Source organism: Pelecanus crispus, chromosome Z (assembly GCF_030463565.1).
Source record: "Pelecanus crispus isolate bPelCri1 chromosome Z, bPelCri1.pri, whole genome shotgun sequence".
In the NCBI taxonomy this organism is placed as follows: domain Eukaryota; kingdom Metazoa; phylum Chordata; class Aves; order Pelecaniformes; family Pelecanidae; genus Pelecanus; species Pelecanus crispus.
Genome location: NC_134676.1, coordinates 38,309,409 through 38,324,205, shown reverse-complemented (window position 1 = coordinate 38,324,205; position 14,797 = coordinate 38,309,409). Strand labels below are relative to the sequence as shown.

The 14,797-nt window shown below is 38.9% G+C and overlaps 1 protein-coding gene across 5 annotated transcripts in view; it reads left to right on the top strand.

Annotated features, from left to right (window-relative positions):
* The window catches only part of TJP2 (tight junction protein 2), a 53,024-nt gene extending 39,683 nt beyond the window's left edge, over positions 1 to 13,341 (top strand). For 3 of the 5 annotated variants that reach the window (XM_075725804.1, XM_075725806.1, XM_075725805.1), the window contains 14 exons: positions 250 to 316; positions 2,389 to 2,539; positions 3,287 to 3,395; positions 4,101 to 4,311; positions 5,634 to 5,821; positions 6,908 to 7,003; positions 7,111 to 7,190; positions 8,280 to 8,490; positions 8,907 to 9,007; positions 9,392 to 9,604; positions 9,960 to 10,070; positions 11,071 to 11,412; positions 11,842 to 11,927; positions 13,140 to 13,341. In XM_075725804.1, the coding sequence (XP_075581919.1) occupies positions 250 to 316; positions 2,389 to 2,539; positions 3,287 to 3,395; positions 4,101 to 4,311; positions 5,634 to 5,821; positions 6,908 to 7,003; positions 7,111 to 7,190; positions 8,280 to 8,490; positions 8,907 to 9,007; positions 9,392 to 9,604; positions 9,960 to 10,070; positions 11,071 to 11,412; positions 11,842 to 11,927; positions 13,140 to 13,308 (2,135 nt within the window). In that variant the 3' untranslated portion in view covers positions 13,309 to 13,341. The remainder of the gene's footprint in view (positions 1 to 249; positions 317 to 2,388; positions 2,540 to 3,286; positions 3,396 to 4,100; positions 4,312 to 5,633; positions 5,822 to 6,907; positions 7,004 to 7,110; positions 7,191 to 8,279; positions 8,491 to 8,906; positions 9,008 to 9,391; positions 9,605 to 9,959; positions 10,071 to 11,070; positions 11,413 to 11,841; positions 11,928 to 13,139) is intronic. The other 2 variants (XM_075725807.1, XM_075725808.1) reach the window with 2 other exon arrangements.
* Positions 13,342 to 14,797: the final 1,456 nt, after the last annotated feature.

Genomic DNA, 14,797 nt, shown 5'->3' with positions numbered 1-14,797 from the left:
CTGTTCCTGAAGCCTGATCTGGCTTGCCTGAAAGAGTTGTGTATCCTTCCATTGAACTTTTTTTTGTTTTTCAAGAATTTAAAAAAAAATAAAAAGGAAGTAAATCAATTCCAGTCAGAGATGCTAGCCATTTAAATCTGTATTAATTTTCAGCACGGAGGGGTTTGATTGCTATCTGATAGCTAAAAATTGCTGCCATTTATAATGCTTTTTAATAGCTCAGTAACTTCTATTGGCTTTTACATACAGTGTCTCAACCAAAAGCAGTTACAAGAACGATTCTTAAACCCAGCCCTGAAGATGAAGCAATCTATGGGTAAGGCAGCACCTGCTGTGTTCTTTTGCATTTGGTGTTCTTCCAGTGACCTGTACCTGGTTCTTGGTTGCATGGGTTTTGGGGGTTTTCTGCCCATTTGGAGTGAACTCCCTTTATAGCTTAATGCCAAGAAGAGCCAAGAAGCCAAGAAGCCATGGCTTCTAACTGACCGTATTTGAGTTAAACTTAGTTTTGGAAGTATCTGCCTGGAAGGTATAGACTTGCCTTCTACCTGGAAGGTATAGAACACCCTGTGCTTCTGGGCTTGCATAGGAATGTACACAATGGTATATTTTTATGTTTTTATTCTGCTCTATTTGGCACTTTGAGATAGTATTTGAAGTACTACGTCCATTTTGGGGCTCCCCAGGACAAGAAAGACATTGACACACTGGAGCGAATCTAGGGAGTCAGTGGCTGCAGTATATGATACATGAGAAAAGACCAAGAAAACTGGGGGGTTTTAAGCCTGGAGAAGAGAGGACTGAAGGGACATCTTATTGCTGTCTGCAACAACCCAATGGGTAGTGGGTGTAGAGAAAAAAGAGCCATACTCTTCTTGGAGGAGTACAGTGGTAGAATGAAGAGCAAGGGACACGAGGTGGAACATAGGAGATTGTGACTTGATATTAAGAAGAAAACTTTTCATTATGAGGGTGGTTAGCCACTGGAACAGCTTCCCCTTGTAGGTTGTGGTATCTCTACCACCAGAGATACTCTAAAATGTAACTGATCAACACCCTGAATAACCTGCTTTGAGCAGAGGGCCATTCTAATCTGTGCAATCTAAGGAAATGTATTTTACACCTCCTCTCTTATTTTATATGTACACAAAAGACAACCCTCCCCTTCCCCGCAATGCTGAGGAACAAAGAGAATGTCCCCTATTCAATTTGTAAACAAGCTTGTTGCAAGACAAGGCCAAACATATGTGTGTTTCTGTACAAGCTGGAAACTTCTGTACAGTAATTTGTGTCTTTTCTTCAATCTAAGCCTGTGCAGTACATATGGCAGTTCTAGTCTCTGCTTAGAAATGAACAAAATGCTGCTTCCAAAGTTTATTTTTGTGGGGTTTTTTTGATGATTTTTATAAATTGTCAAATGGTACCTGATACTGTTGATTCTTTAACAATTAAGACACTAAAAGTTGCAAACTGTATTAATAGGAAATCAACTTACATGTTTTCTTTTGAGAGTTTCCAAATACAGAAATTGAATGGAGAGGAGCACTGAGTTTGTAAGGAGGAGCCTAAAGATAAGGTTTTGAAGATATTCTGTAGCTTGGAGTATTTTCTCAAATGGATTCTTGTCTCGGATCTTTTCTGGGTTGGACCCTGCATATGTTGTCATTGATGTGCAAATTAATCAAGCAATTATTTCGGTGAAGGGGAATTTATAACACAGGCTTAGGGCATTACTGAGAAAGGCTGACAGATAAAAACTGTCCTCTCTGTTGGAAGGTCACTCAGACATACAGCTTTTCTGACAGTAAAAAAAGCTGAATCTAGTCCAGTAGCCTCTTCCACTGCAATATGAAAGGACTGATTGGTAACGTACCAGCAGACTATACTTGGAAATATTTCTTATTACAAGACAGCTTGGAAGACTTCTGTCTAACAAACATGTTAAACTGCAAAGAAAATAGGTATAAATTAATTCATATGACAGTTCTCAAGCGCGTAGAGGAAAAAACAATGAGTATGATTAGTTGTAACTCCGGCTGTTTTCACAGAAAAAACAGCTGCTCATATGAGAGAGGATCCAATAGGTAGGGTACTATTTTGGGACTTCAAGAACAGGGAGTTGTTTTCTTGCTCTGTCAAGTCTGTGTATGCCATTTAGTCACTCTTCCTAGTTCAGTTTCTACTGTGAAAAATGCAAATTTTCTCCTTCCTTCACTCACAGAAGAGTTACCTGGGTAAATATAGCCTATATAGTGAAAGAAAGGGGCTAAGAACATCATTTATAAGTTTTTGTTGAAAGGATTGCAATTTTTTTCTCTTGACAACCTGTTAATTGGCATATGCCTAACATCTGGCCTTACTTCCTTTTTCTGCCTGTAAATCTTGTAGTCCTAATACAAAAATGGTGAGATTCAAGAAAGGGGACAGCGTGGGTCTACGACTGGCTGGTGGAAATGATGTAGGGATATTTATTGCTGGTATTCAAGAAGGCACCTCAGCTGATCAGGAGGGACTGCAGGAAGGAGATCAGATTCTTAAGGTATGAGTATAAATATATGTCCCTGAAATGCAAATGACCTTTGTATTTTTTTGTTTTCTTCTTAGTGGAAATATGGAAGAAATTATGATCTTAGGAAGTCAAGTTATTGCTTTGGAAGTGTGTATGTGTTGTGGGTGGATCTTACTGAAATGAGTTCTTGAAGGAGAATTGTGTATCAAGCTTTAGTTTGTTTAAGATTCTGTGGAAGTGGTAGGTAGGAGAAATATTAATCATGAAAAATGCCCCAAGATAGGAGTATAAATTTTCTGTACAATGCTTCTTTTTAGTCTTGGAGGGGGAAAAACTGAGGCCAGCATATTTTTCTTCTTTCATCCTTCTCCAGTTTCCTTGGGGAACAGTGATTTATTTTTCCGGTTTCTGAATTACATCATCTGTGCCATTTTGTCCTCTTACATTCTCCTTTTTTTCTGAAAATTCAAATAGGAGGCTAATGTAATTTTCTTTTCTGCCTCTTTTCTCTTGTGATAGCCTTGATTTTCAAGGCCTTTTGGAGCCTGCTAAAGTAGAAGAAACAATCTAGGAGTGCACATCCAGGACCTTGTTATTTCAGAAAGATTACTGTTAATGGCTGGATTAAAATATTCCTTATGGCAACAGACATCCATATTGACTTTTTAAAAAAAAGCATAATAAGGGAAGAGAATATTGAAGATTTTTTAGATGAAACAAAAATCTTTGGCTATTCCTTTTATTGCTGGTGGGTTTTTTTGGTTTTTTGGTACATAGGTAAACACTCAAGACTTCAGAGGCATTGTTCGGGAAGATGCTGTTTTGTATCTCTTAGAAATTCCCAAAGGTGAAACAGTGACAATTTTGGCTCAAAGCAAATATGAAGGTAGGTGCTTTGAACAAAATGTGTATATATCCATGAAGCTTTTAAGCTCTGTTTTGTCAGTGAAGCCACAAATAATCTGTCTTGTGCTTATTCTTGATAGCATTTTAATTACCATCCTTTTCAGCAGTTTAGAAGATAGCTGTATTCCATACCACAAGGGTGATACAGATGTGCATGTGTGGTGTGTTTTTTCAGAGCACTTCTCCATTTTTTTCATTATTAGCAAATAGTATCTCCTCTTAATCCTGAAGAGTGGCAATGTACTGCTTGTTCCTTCTCCTTTTCTGTCTGTAGCAGCTGGACCAAGATCTGCTGTTAGCATTCCTTTTCTGCTGTGCCTTGGCAGTCATAAGGGATTCAGTCAGATAGCAGCAAATGGACAGTTTTGTTGATGAACAGTTAAGGAGCAAGCAAAGCCTCTTGCTTTCCTGTTGGAGACACAGCCTGCTGTAACACTGAAGTACCATAGCTGCCTTTTGCTTTGGGAAGATGCAAGTAGCTCCTTCCCTTAGAGCTGTAAGGGCTGTACATGTACAAGTGTAGAACACTCTCGATAATGTGCATGTAGGGCAATGGATGTGAAGACTGGTTTTTTGCATCTTTTTGAGTGGAGGGGAAGAATTTCAAAACTATTCTCTAGAATGACAGCTTAATCTTTCAAGGTTAAAAAAAACCCCAAAAACTAAAGGGGAGTTTCTGTTTTAGTCTACAGAGACATCATGGCCTGTGGCAGAGGAGATTCATTCTTCATCAGGAGCCACTTTGAGTGTGAAAAAGAGTCACCACAGAGCTTAGCATTCACCAGAGGGGAGATCTTTAGAGTAGTTGATACACTGTATGATGGGAAACTGGGAAACTGGCTGGCCGTGAGAATTGGAAATGAACTGGAAAAAGGCATCATTCCAAACAAGAGCAGGTAAGGTGGCATCCCGTCTTCCGATCCATTGTTAGAAGTAAGATTATTTTTTTTTCCAAATGACTTTTGCTTCCTATGTCATACCTTTCTTTTTCTGCCTCCCTCCCTCCTCCAAGAATGAATAAATTGTTTTGTCTTTACTTTCACAACAATTGTGCCTGTAAAACTAGATTTTTGAACCATGGCATTATGTGAGGAGAGGATGAGAGAGGATGGTGTTACCTACATACTAGATCAGGTATTTGCAACACAGACGTAGAGATCCTGTCTCAGCAATCAACCAAGCTTTGCCCACTAGGTGCTTCAGTTCCTCTTCTAGAAAATGGGTGGAGGGTCCTATTTTTGCTTTTTGCCTTTTTTTCCCCTCTACTTTCCCCCCACTTCCCGTCCCCAACCAAATCAAACCAAACAACAACAACAACAACAACAAAAAAAGCCAAAAAAGCCCTACACCTTAGGAAGCTCATGACTGGGTGTGCAAGAATACTCTGATGATTAATCTTTTAAAAGAAGAACTTCAGTGCTTGAATTTCTTTTGTATATCCTTACGGAAAATGTTTCAAGAATTTATTCCAAGGCTAATATTTTTGGTAGCTGTAGTCCTTATTTTTATGTGAAATAATGAGTGAACCACAGCAATGTTTTTTGCTTAAATATGCTCTCCTAGTCAAAATTCATGTGAGGTAATACTAAGTGTTCAAATGTGCACAATGAGTAAAAGTATTAAAATTCATCAGAAAAAAAATCAGGGTATTTTTAGAGTGTAGCTTTTAAGTTCTTGAGTGTGGTTGTGATTTTAAGATGGAAGAAAAAAGCTCACAGTTGCATGGTACAGATGTTCCTGAAATATGCTTCTTAAGTGACTCCCCTGCCTCTTTCTTGGTTAGTACATGCTGTCCTCTCTGTTAATTGATCTGACCAAACCAGCCTTTGTTTCTATGCTGTACTGACTTAACTTACCAGGCCTAATGCAGAAGAGAATAGGGACAGTAATTTCTTAGGCCTTCAGTTCTGAGTTGCACTCTCTCACCACCTCTTTGAAGTTGCATTCTTTTATTTATGCTTGTGTGAGTTACCAGTTTAAGACCTGAGGACTCATTCCTGCCCAGCAATCTCGTAGCTGTCACAAGTCGGAGTATGGTTCTGACACTGTGTTTGCTCCAAGGTGAAAGAACATGGACTTCTCTATTCTTTCCTCCACTCATGGCTGGCTGGCTGGCAGATTACCTGTTGCAAATTCAAAATCTGTTGTTCTTCAGTGAAAGCGTCTTTGCCATCTTTGACTAGTTCTGTACAAATTAATTCTGTGCTTTCTCTGTCAGAGCTGAGCAGATGGCCAGTGTTCAAAATGCCCCAAAAGATGGCTCAAGCGATAGGGCAGACTTCTGGAGAACACGTGGCCAGCGATCTGGAGTGAAGAAGAATCTGAGGAAGAGTCGTGAAGATCTGGCAGCTATTGTATCTGTGAGCACAAAATTCCCAGCCTATGAGCGAGTTCAGTTGCGTGAGGGTAAGTGAGACTGCTGTGAGCCAGCTGCCCTTTATTGCTGGCTGGCTTAGCATCCAAATGTTTGGTCAGCTAAGTAAGTGATTTCAAAAACTTGGGTTCAATGTTAAATTTGAGTAACAGGAAGGGATGACATTGTTTTCAGAATGCAAATTTCTGGATGCTATTAACTACTCTAAGAAAAAAGCTTTTTATGTTTTTAAACTGCTGCTGTTCTCCTTTGCCTCCAAATTACATGTGTTAATTTCAAGGTTTAAAATGAAAAAAGGAAGAAACAAGCAGGGTTTTCTTGTTTCCTCAGCTTCCCCTTGGCTAGCTCTGAAAGTACAGTCCATATGCCTGAGATCAATCACAATATTTAGCTTGCTCATAAATACCACTTTAACATTTACTTGAGAGCAAATAAAATGCAAGTATTTTCAACAGATTGTCCAAATGTAATCAAGGTTGATGTGGTCCATCTCCGTGACTCTAACTATATTACTAGTGATGGTGAACAAGTCAAGGTAATTTTCTGGGTATTCACACATGACAGTACTGTGGAACAAAACAAATAGTAAAAAGTATTTTAAAGGAGCTCCCAGATGCCAAGATGAAAACTAAGCAATAGAATGGCATTCCCCCATTAACTTATGAGGGCTGTGTTTGCACTGGTTTTGACATAACAGACTTTTGCATTTCTTTGCTTCTTCAAGCTGCCCTGCAGCTGGTTTAGTGTTTGTATCGTTATTCGCACAAAACCCACTGGGCCAAGGTTCATGCTGTTTTGCTGGATGGGAAGATTACTGAAGATCTGCCGCATGTTTTCAGAGTGTAGAATCCTCTCAATATATCTTCATTAGAAGGAATAAGGAAGCCGTTAAATTAAAACAGTCTCTTTTGCTTTCTCAGCTGATTAAAAGTAGCTTTCTGTATGAGTTATGCTGTTGCACAAACTTTTGAAAAATAAAATTTTTAAAATACATTTTTTAATATCTTCCATTTACTCGTAACCTTGCATAGTAATTGAGTATCTTTTCTGTGCCACTTCACTTACATGTAAAACCAGTCTTACCAGACTGATCTTTTCTCCAAATATTTTTCTTTCAGCTGGCTTTAAAAGACCTGTGGTGATATTTGGCCCTATTGCAGATATTGCTATGGAGAAGTTGTCAAATGATTTGCCTCACCTGTACCAGACAGCAAGTAAGTTGTCCTCCTAGCTTCCTTATCATCCTTAACTGAGAGAATGGATAACTTAATAATCACAGCTGCCTGGCCACTCTAGGTAAGCTAAAATGTTGTCTTTGCAGAGACAGAACCCAGAGACGCTGGTTCAGAGAAGTCAACTGGGGTAGTGCGCTTGAACACTGTGAGGCAAATCATTGAACAGGTAGAGTATTCCTCCTTGAAAGTTGCTTAGACTCAAAGGCATGTTGTTTCATTTGTTTGCTCCTAAAACTTGCAGAGTCCTCAAATCTTCACTGCATCTATTTGTGCAATAAGCAGACATGGTTCAATGATAGAGCCATTTTGAAATTGTTCAACAAGAATTTTTAGAATTTTGATAGCTGTCCTCCAAATGGGAGGGTGAACCTGATATTAGAAATTAAATTATACTTCCTTAGTCCATTCGAAATTTGAACAGAGGGGCATTCTGTGTTTTACTACATGCTTTCTGAATTTGCCATGGAGGCTTTACTGTCGTGCAGTGCTCTGCTTGTTCTTACTGTCATGAGAAACTTAACGTTTTAGATTGCTTAGAGTTATTACTGTTAACTGAACAGGAAGTGACTGTGATAGCTAAGTGGCATCTACTGAGACTGTATTGACTCTTTTTATAATGCTCTTTGGAGATCACGTAAATAGGTGGTAATCAAGAAGCCTAAAAAACTTAGGCAGAAAGAATGTACTCCACAACTTATTGCCCTGAGCCCCAAAAAATTGATGCCAGAGGAGTTAGAATGTCACATAGAAGACTGTTCAGAGCTCAGGCCCCACAGAAGCACACATTTAAAAATCCCATTCATTTTTGCACTAGAAGTAGCTAAGAAGGAATATATTAAATGAAAAAAGTTAAATTTGCCTGTCCTAGTAAGCATAGATAAAAGCTCGCAGATAGCACCTGGAATAGTTGTGGTAGCAGAAGTTGTGGTAGAGACAGGTTGAGAGAAAAGCTAGTTAACTTTCACTGCCTATTTGGGGGAAAAAAAAAAGTGGAATTAAGTGCATTATTCTTAATGTGGGAGTTAGTTAACATTAGAATGTGGGTATTCAGGCAAAAGCTGTTCAGCAAAATGGAGCTGAAAGAAAAAGGCTGCCCACTGTGGCTTCTGAATGTGATATAACTGTGGGGAAAAAAATCCAACAAGCTGTGGTCTTAGTTGGACAAAAATATCCTGGCTTTCTTAGGATGCCATGTTCCAACCACCTCGTCTTGTTCCCCACAAGCAGCACACTGATTGGGCTTTCTTGTTAACAGGATAAACATGCTCTGCTGGATGTTACTCCTAAAGCAGTGGACCTGCTAAATTATACCCAGTGGTTTCCAATTGTGGTCTTCTTTAACCCAGACAGTAAACAGGGTGTGAAAATAATGAGACAAAGGCTGTGTTCCACATCTAACAAGAGCTCGAGAAAACTTTATGAGCAAGCAAACAAACTGAAGAAAACTTGTTCCCACCTCTTTACAGGTAAGGAAGAATGTGTGTCTAACCTGCTTACCAAGAGAGTAGTGGATGTGACTGTATAACTCTTGAGACATCCACTTACTACTCTGCATATTAACTCATGCAGGCTGGAAATGGTGTGAAAGTGTGGTCATGAGTAATCCCTTCCTTGACTTTTTTCAAAGTTCTTGTTCTGCCAAATTCTAATACAAAAGAAATTGTGAATTGGCATACTGTCATTAAAAGAGAAGTGATTTAATAAGCTTGGGGAGTGGACAAACAATAAAATGAAAATACCATGCTTCTGTCAATAATCTAAATGAAATGGCTGTTTAACATTCTCACATAACTAAAACAAAAAGTGTTACAAGAGCAAAGATTGGAGAAAGCATCACACTGCATTTGCTGTGTAAATATACCTTTTCCTTCAAATTTTACAGCCACCATCAATTTGAATTCAGCCAATGATAGCTGGTATGGTAGTCTGAAGGACACAATTCAGCAACAGCAAGGAGAAGCAGTATGGGTATCAGAAGGAAAGGTAAGCAGTCAGTCCATACCTTACGAAGCTATACAGATGTCTCAAGAAATCTCTTGCCAGTAAAAATTGTTCAAAATTTTGTTTACCAATGCTGGATAGGTTAGACAAGTAGTCAGTTGATGTCTGTCTTGGTAACAAAAAATTACTTCTTATTGTTCTTTCTGTTATACTTTGGAGCTTTTATCACTAATGCTGTGGCTGGGGGAGAATGGTGAGGAGGGATAAACTTTTACAGGACTTTCCTTTATGATGCTGCATTAGAGTTTCTTTCAGTTCTGCAAAGTCATTCTTAAGGAGATGTTTGGCATGATGTTGAGACCTAACTAGACTCTAATTCATGTATGTTTAATCTTTGTTCCTTGATTCTTACTGACTTTTGTCTAGATGGACGGTACGGACGATGATGCAGATGATCGTATGTCTTATCTTACTGCAATGGGTGCTGACTATTTGAGTTGTGACAGTCGGCTGATCAGTGACCTAGAGGATACAGATGGAGAAGGAGGTGCATACACTGACAACGAACTTGATGAGCCCTTGGACGAACCAAGGATTTCATCTGTTAGCCGGTCCTCTGAACCTGTGCATCCTGAGGAGGTGAGATGATTGGATTTTCAACAAGACTGTATTTTGGACTTTGTGAAAGCCCTGTATGTATGGCTTAAAATTGAGAGATTTTTAAACTACAGCTTTATCTTACCTCTAGTGTTTTAGAGCTACATTGTATAAAGCAAAAATAATAATAGCTCTGCGTTTCTGCCCAACTCTATAGGTTTCCTCATGATGTCTCATCACCTTGAACTTTGCAATCACATCTGCAATGATTGTGGTCAGGTTGCTGACAGTCATTTGACTCCTGGTTACTGTTCCCAAAATAGTAAACTTGAGAGAGAGAAAAAATTATTCAATTACTGGATACTGCAGTGATTTTGTCTTTTATTTTCTTTCATAGAGTTTAAAAAAATTTAGTCCAGAGCCAAGGGCTCAGTTGAGAAAAGCTGGGAGCAGGGAGATTCTTAGAGAACCGAGTCCACCTCCAGCATTCAAGCCTGAACCACCTAAGGTAAACTTATAGAAACAAATCTGAATACAAAGCTCCTCTTTCCGGAGAACTCTCCAGGGTGGCACATTAGGAAGAGCAATAGGAATGATCAGAGACTAGAAAACATTTTAAGTGTGGAGAGAGGAATGACTGAAGGTGTTGCAGGATCAAGCAGAGAGAAAACTTAAAGGGTAACAGTTCTCTTGAAATATGTGTGATCTCTATATGGAATAAGAAAGTAGACTCCTTTTTGCGTCTGCTAACAAATTGAAAGGCACTTTTTTAGCTCAACAAGAACAATGTAGGCTAATCATCAGGAGAAGTGTATCCGATGGCTATTATTGTGAAGCACAAACCAGACTCTACCACTTCTGAAATCAGTCTCTGTCACTAGAAATTGATGTTAACTGTTTATTCAAACCCTGCTCAGGAATGATGCAGGGAAACTGTATCAAAACTATGCAGAAAACCCTATGATGTTTGGACACCAAATTCTATTTTAGCAATTCCTGATTTCCCCTGACCCCAAAGTCCTTTCTTTATGAGGATGGGTGCCCTCACATACTGCATGTGTTCAAAATATATTCAAGTATGCCTTGACAATGGAGATTGGGCAGAGTAGGACTTTTGTAAGGAAAATAAAGATGGAATAGAAAACAGACTTGTGTCCTGTGCACTTCTAAACTCCTGGTAGTGATATGCGACATTAGGTAGTACTGACAAATCATTTGGGAGGTCACTTTTCTTTGTGCTGTCCCCTAACACACGTTGTAGTTCTGGTAATCCTTAATGGATGGGACAGACAAGTCTAAATGTGCCAGTCTTCTACGGGTTGATGTGTGGTGTATTAGCATATGGCCAAAATGTTGCAGCAGTTCAAATACCTTTCAAGTGTTACTTTGGATGAAGATTGACACTGTTAAATATATAGGAAAAAAATATTAATTTCAGATTAAAGCCTTCATTTGAAATGAAAATTACAAAGTTGCTGATGTAAACTTTGTGTGTTTTATACTTACAGGGAAAGTTACAAAACAAAGAGGATCTATATGACTTCCCCAAGAACTATGACTCCAAATCAAGTAACATTGCTGTCAGCAGTGAGACTTCAACTGTATCATCTAAAGCAGCACCACCACCTGTTTCTGTGAAACCTGCCTTTGGGCGTCCCATCCTGAGAAACCCTCAGCCAGCAATCCCACCTGCAGAGGAGGAGGAGGAGGCAGCAAAGTTGGAGGAGGAAGGAAGCGAACAAGAAAATACTCCAAAATCTGTATTAAGGAAAGTAAAAATATTTGAGGAGATGGATCATAAGGCGAGGATACAAAGAATGCAAGAGCTACAAGAGGCCCAGAATGCCAGGGTATGAAGAGATGCATTCTCCCCGTGCTGTGCTTTCCAGCATACCAAACAGCCTGCACCCTGAAAATGAAAACCGTGCACTTGCATTGTGTTGCTTCTGGAGGGAGAAGTTTGGGAAACCATACATACAGACATACCATTGTGTGGGTTTGGATGTCAAAAGAGGACATATTTTAAGGCTTCCTATTGTAACTATAGAAAGCTGACTTCTAATAATCCTGTTACTTTTGGCAATCCATTTTTTTCACATGCACTTTGAATTACTACTCTAGCAAAAGATTATATAATTGTGGGAATATGAATAAGATCAGTTAATCAATTTGTGCTTTAATTGTTTCGGATGTAGCTGTGACTTGCTAGATATACAGTCTAGGATCCCTAATGGATAGACTTAAAAAGAACCATTATTTTTTCCTACTTTCTTTTAAAGCTTGAAATAGCCCAGAAGCACCCGGATATTTATGCTGTCCCTGTCAAAACACAGAAGTCGGAACAGAACTGGCCCCAGCCTATGAGGTAAAGTGTATCCAGTTTAAAGCATTCTGTCTTGATTGTTTATTTCACCAGCAGGAGGAAAACTGATCTTGCCAGTTTTTATTTATACAAATAATCCTGCCTTGTTACATCGCTTTGTTGTTGTGCCTCAAAGATTACTGTAAAGGTGGGGCAAAATTTCAGTGAACTCCTCTTGTTTTTCAGGATATTTTTTTCTTTTAGTTCATTCATAGTATTTGAGTTACCTAGGAAGAAACACTATATTCTTTTGCTGAAATATTTGCAGAGCCAGTTTTTTGCCACAATTGGTGTTACTTAGAAGCTTTTCTGCATTCGTGTCCTCTGATGTCCATTCTTCCTGTTCTAGATCCTTGATGACTGTTAGTCTAGCCTAACAAATAATTGCTGTTTTAATTACTTAATAACACTTAATTAAATGCTTATTCAGTTACAGACATATTGTGTGGGAAGGGAAACTGAGGATGAAATTTGCCTGAGGTCACCCATCAAGCCTCATGAAAGTAGTAGACTTTTGTTAAAATTCAGTGAGTTCTGCTTGACTATTGTGTCATCTTACCCTACACGCTGCGTATTTCTATGAATTGGGCAGTCACCTATGCAAGAGTTAACACAATGTATGATGGATTTTGTTTTCTGCTCTGCAGGACTTTTAAGTTTTTCTTGCCTCTTTGTAATAGCCAATAGAAAGGGGACCTTTTTTCTAGTGAATCACATCCTTTTAGAGAAGGCTATCAGTTTAAGAAATGTCACAGAAGAAGTCTTCGGACTTTGAGACAGGAAGCTGGGGATGCAAAAGAAGAAGCAGGCATAGAATCTGGTGCAAAAAAAATTGAGGAAAATGTCAGTTCGGGTAGCAGCAATGGCTGACAACCTCTCTGCTCAGGGAATAAAGTGCTGTAAAGCTCTTTGTGTGTATGGGGGGTGGGGGGGTGGGATGGGGATTAATAATTTTAAATTTGGCATTCTTCCAGGTAGGTTGAGTAGATCAAATCTGTACATCAGGCTCCAGTTTGATGGAAATAAGATGCCTCTCTAGATGGGCTTACCATGGCCATGCCATTGTTTATGGGCTAGAAGGGGTTTCATTTGCTTTATGTGCCCTTCTAGGTTGTACATGACCTTAAAACCAATACTAAGTATAATTGTTTTTCAGCTTTTCAGAATGGAAGTAAAGAGTCTCTCTCTCTCTCTTTCCTTGTCTTTCTGTGTTAGCTCCAGACCTCCAGAACCCCAGAAACCTCCTATTAGACCTTACCTAGAGAACCGTGGCAGTTACGGCAGCGATGCAGAGGAGGAGGAGGAGTACCGTCGGCAGCTATCAGACCACTCTAAGAAGGGGTATTATGGACAGCCATCCAGATACAGAGACACAGAATTGTAGGCTTGCTAGTTTGTGCATGTATAATGATCTTTTGAGGTTTCTTCCTTCACAGCCAAAGTGGAGCCGTAGTTAGTCTTGAAAAGCTGTATTTTTATTGGGGGTGATGTTAGAGGGTACGCTACTCAACTTAGACATATCTATACGCTGGAACTGGAAGAGTTCGTTTTTGGGGATATTATTTTGTTAGTATCTAAGAAAAGAAATCACTATTGCCTGAATGCTGTTGCCTGTTTTGTAAGGACCAAATCCTGAAAGTTTGTATTAATTCTTAGTATTTTCATATTTTAACATACAAACCCTTTTTTCCCTTTTATTAATGCTGCCTTTTTGGACTGTTTCGCTGTGTTATGAAAGTATGATCTCAGAGATACACTTCTTAATGCAATAGAACTAAATTTTAAAGTGTATTTGAAGAACAGTAAGTGCCTTTAACAGGAAGCATCTTAAACTGTTTGTTTTGACATCTGGTACTTGGTGCAAAGCCATAACACACTAAAAGGGGATTGACTGTTTCACCTATCTTTTTTTTATCAGTTTCATGGTAACAATCTCCCTTGCATGTTATTTTTCTAAGTTCATAGATGCATATGTAGTATTTCATAAATACTGACTGTACATAAAAAACGTGCAATTGACTGGGTTGTTGGAACAGACCAGGATGTGTTTAAACAGAGAAAATTATGTAGAAATTCAATCATGTATTGAAATTTACACAGACTGCAAATACTAAAATATATATTCTAGACAAACCTTGTGTTTCTTATTTTTCTTTTGAACAGTATTAATACTTTAGGGTCTCTGACTTTCATGAGTATACTTAGAGCAGTACACTGTTCAGTTCAGGGTCTCATCACCTGCTGTTCAAGTAACTGGGAAGCGTCACTGATGTTGCTTCCCAGTGTTCTGAATATAATTTTAAAATATGTTATGATTTAAAAGAAAACTGATGCAGAACTATGGACTTTGTGCAAGAGACTTACCTTTTAGAGTATTAACTTCTGCCTCCCCATTCCTGCTCTTAATTCTGCTGTACAGAATAAAAATTCTTGAAAGGGTCACAGAAAAATTTATTTCTGCTAATGTGACAGAAAAGATGGTTTTCTAATGCTCTCTTAAAACAAAAAAGTTAGAATTTGCTTGTTGAACCAAAGGAATAGATGCATCTTGGATGAAGAAACTTGTGCTGCTCACCACAGATTCTAAATACAATAGAATCATTTAGGTTGAAAAAGACCCTTAAGATCATCGAGTCCAACCGCAAACTTAACACTGCCAAGTCCACCTCTAAACCACGTCCATCTCCCACCCATGGCCCCCAAGCACCATGTCTACACGTCTTTTAAATACCTCTAGGGACAGTCACTCAACCGCTTCCCTGGGCAGCCCGTTCCAAGGCCTGACAACCCTTTCGGTGAAGAAATTTTTCCGAATATCCAATCTAGACCTCCCCTGGCGCAACCTGAGCCGTTTCCTCTTGTCCTGTCCCTTG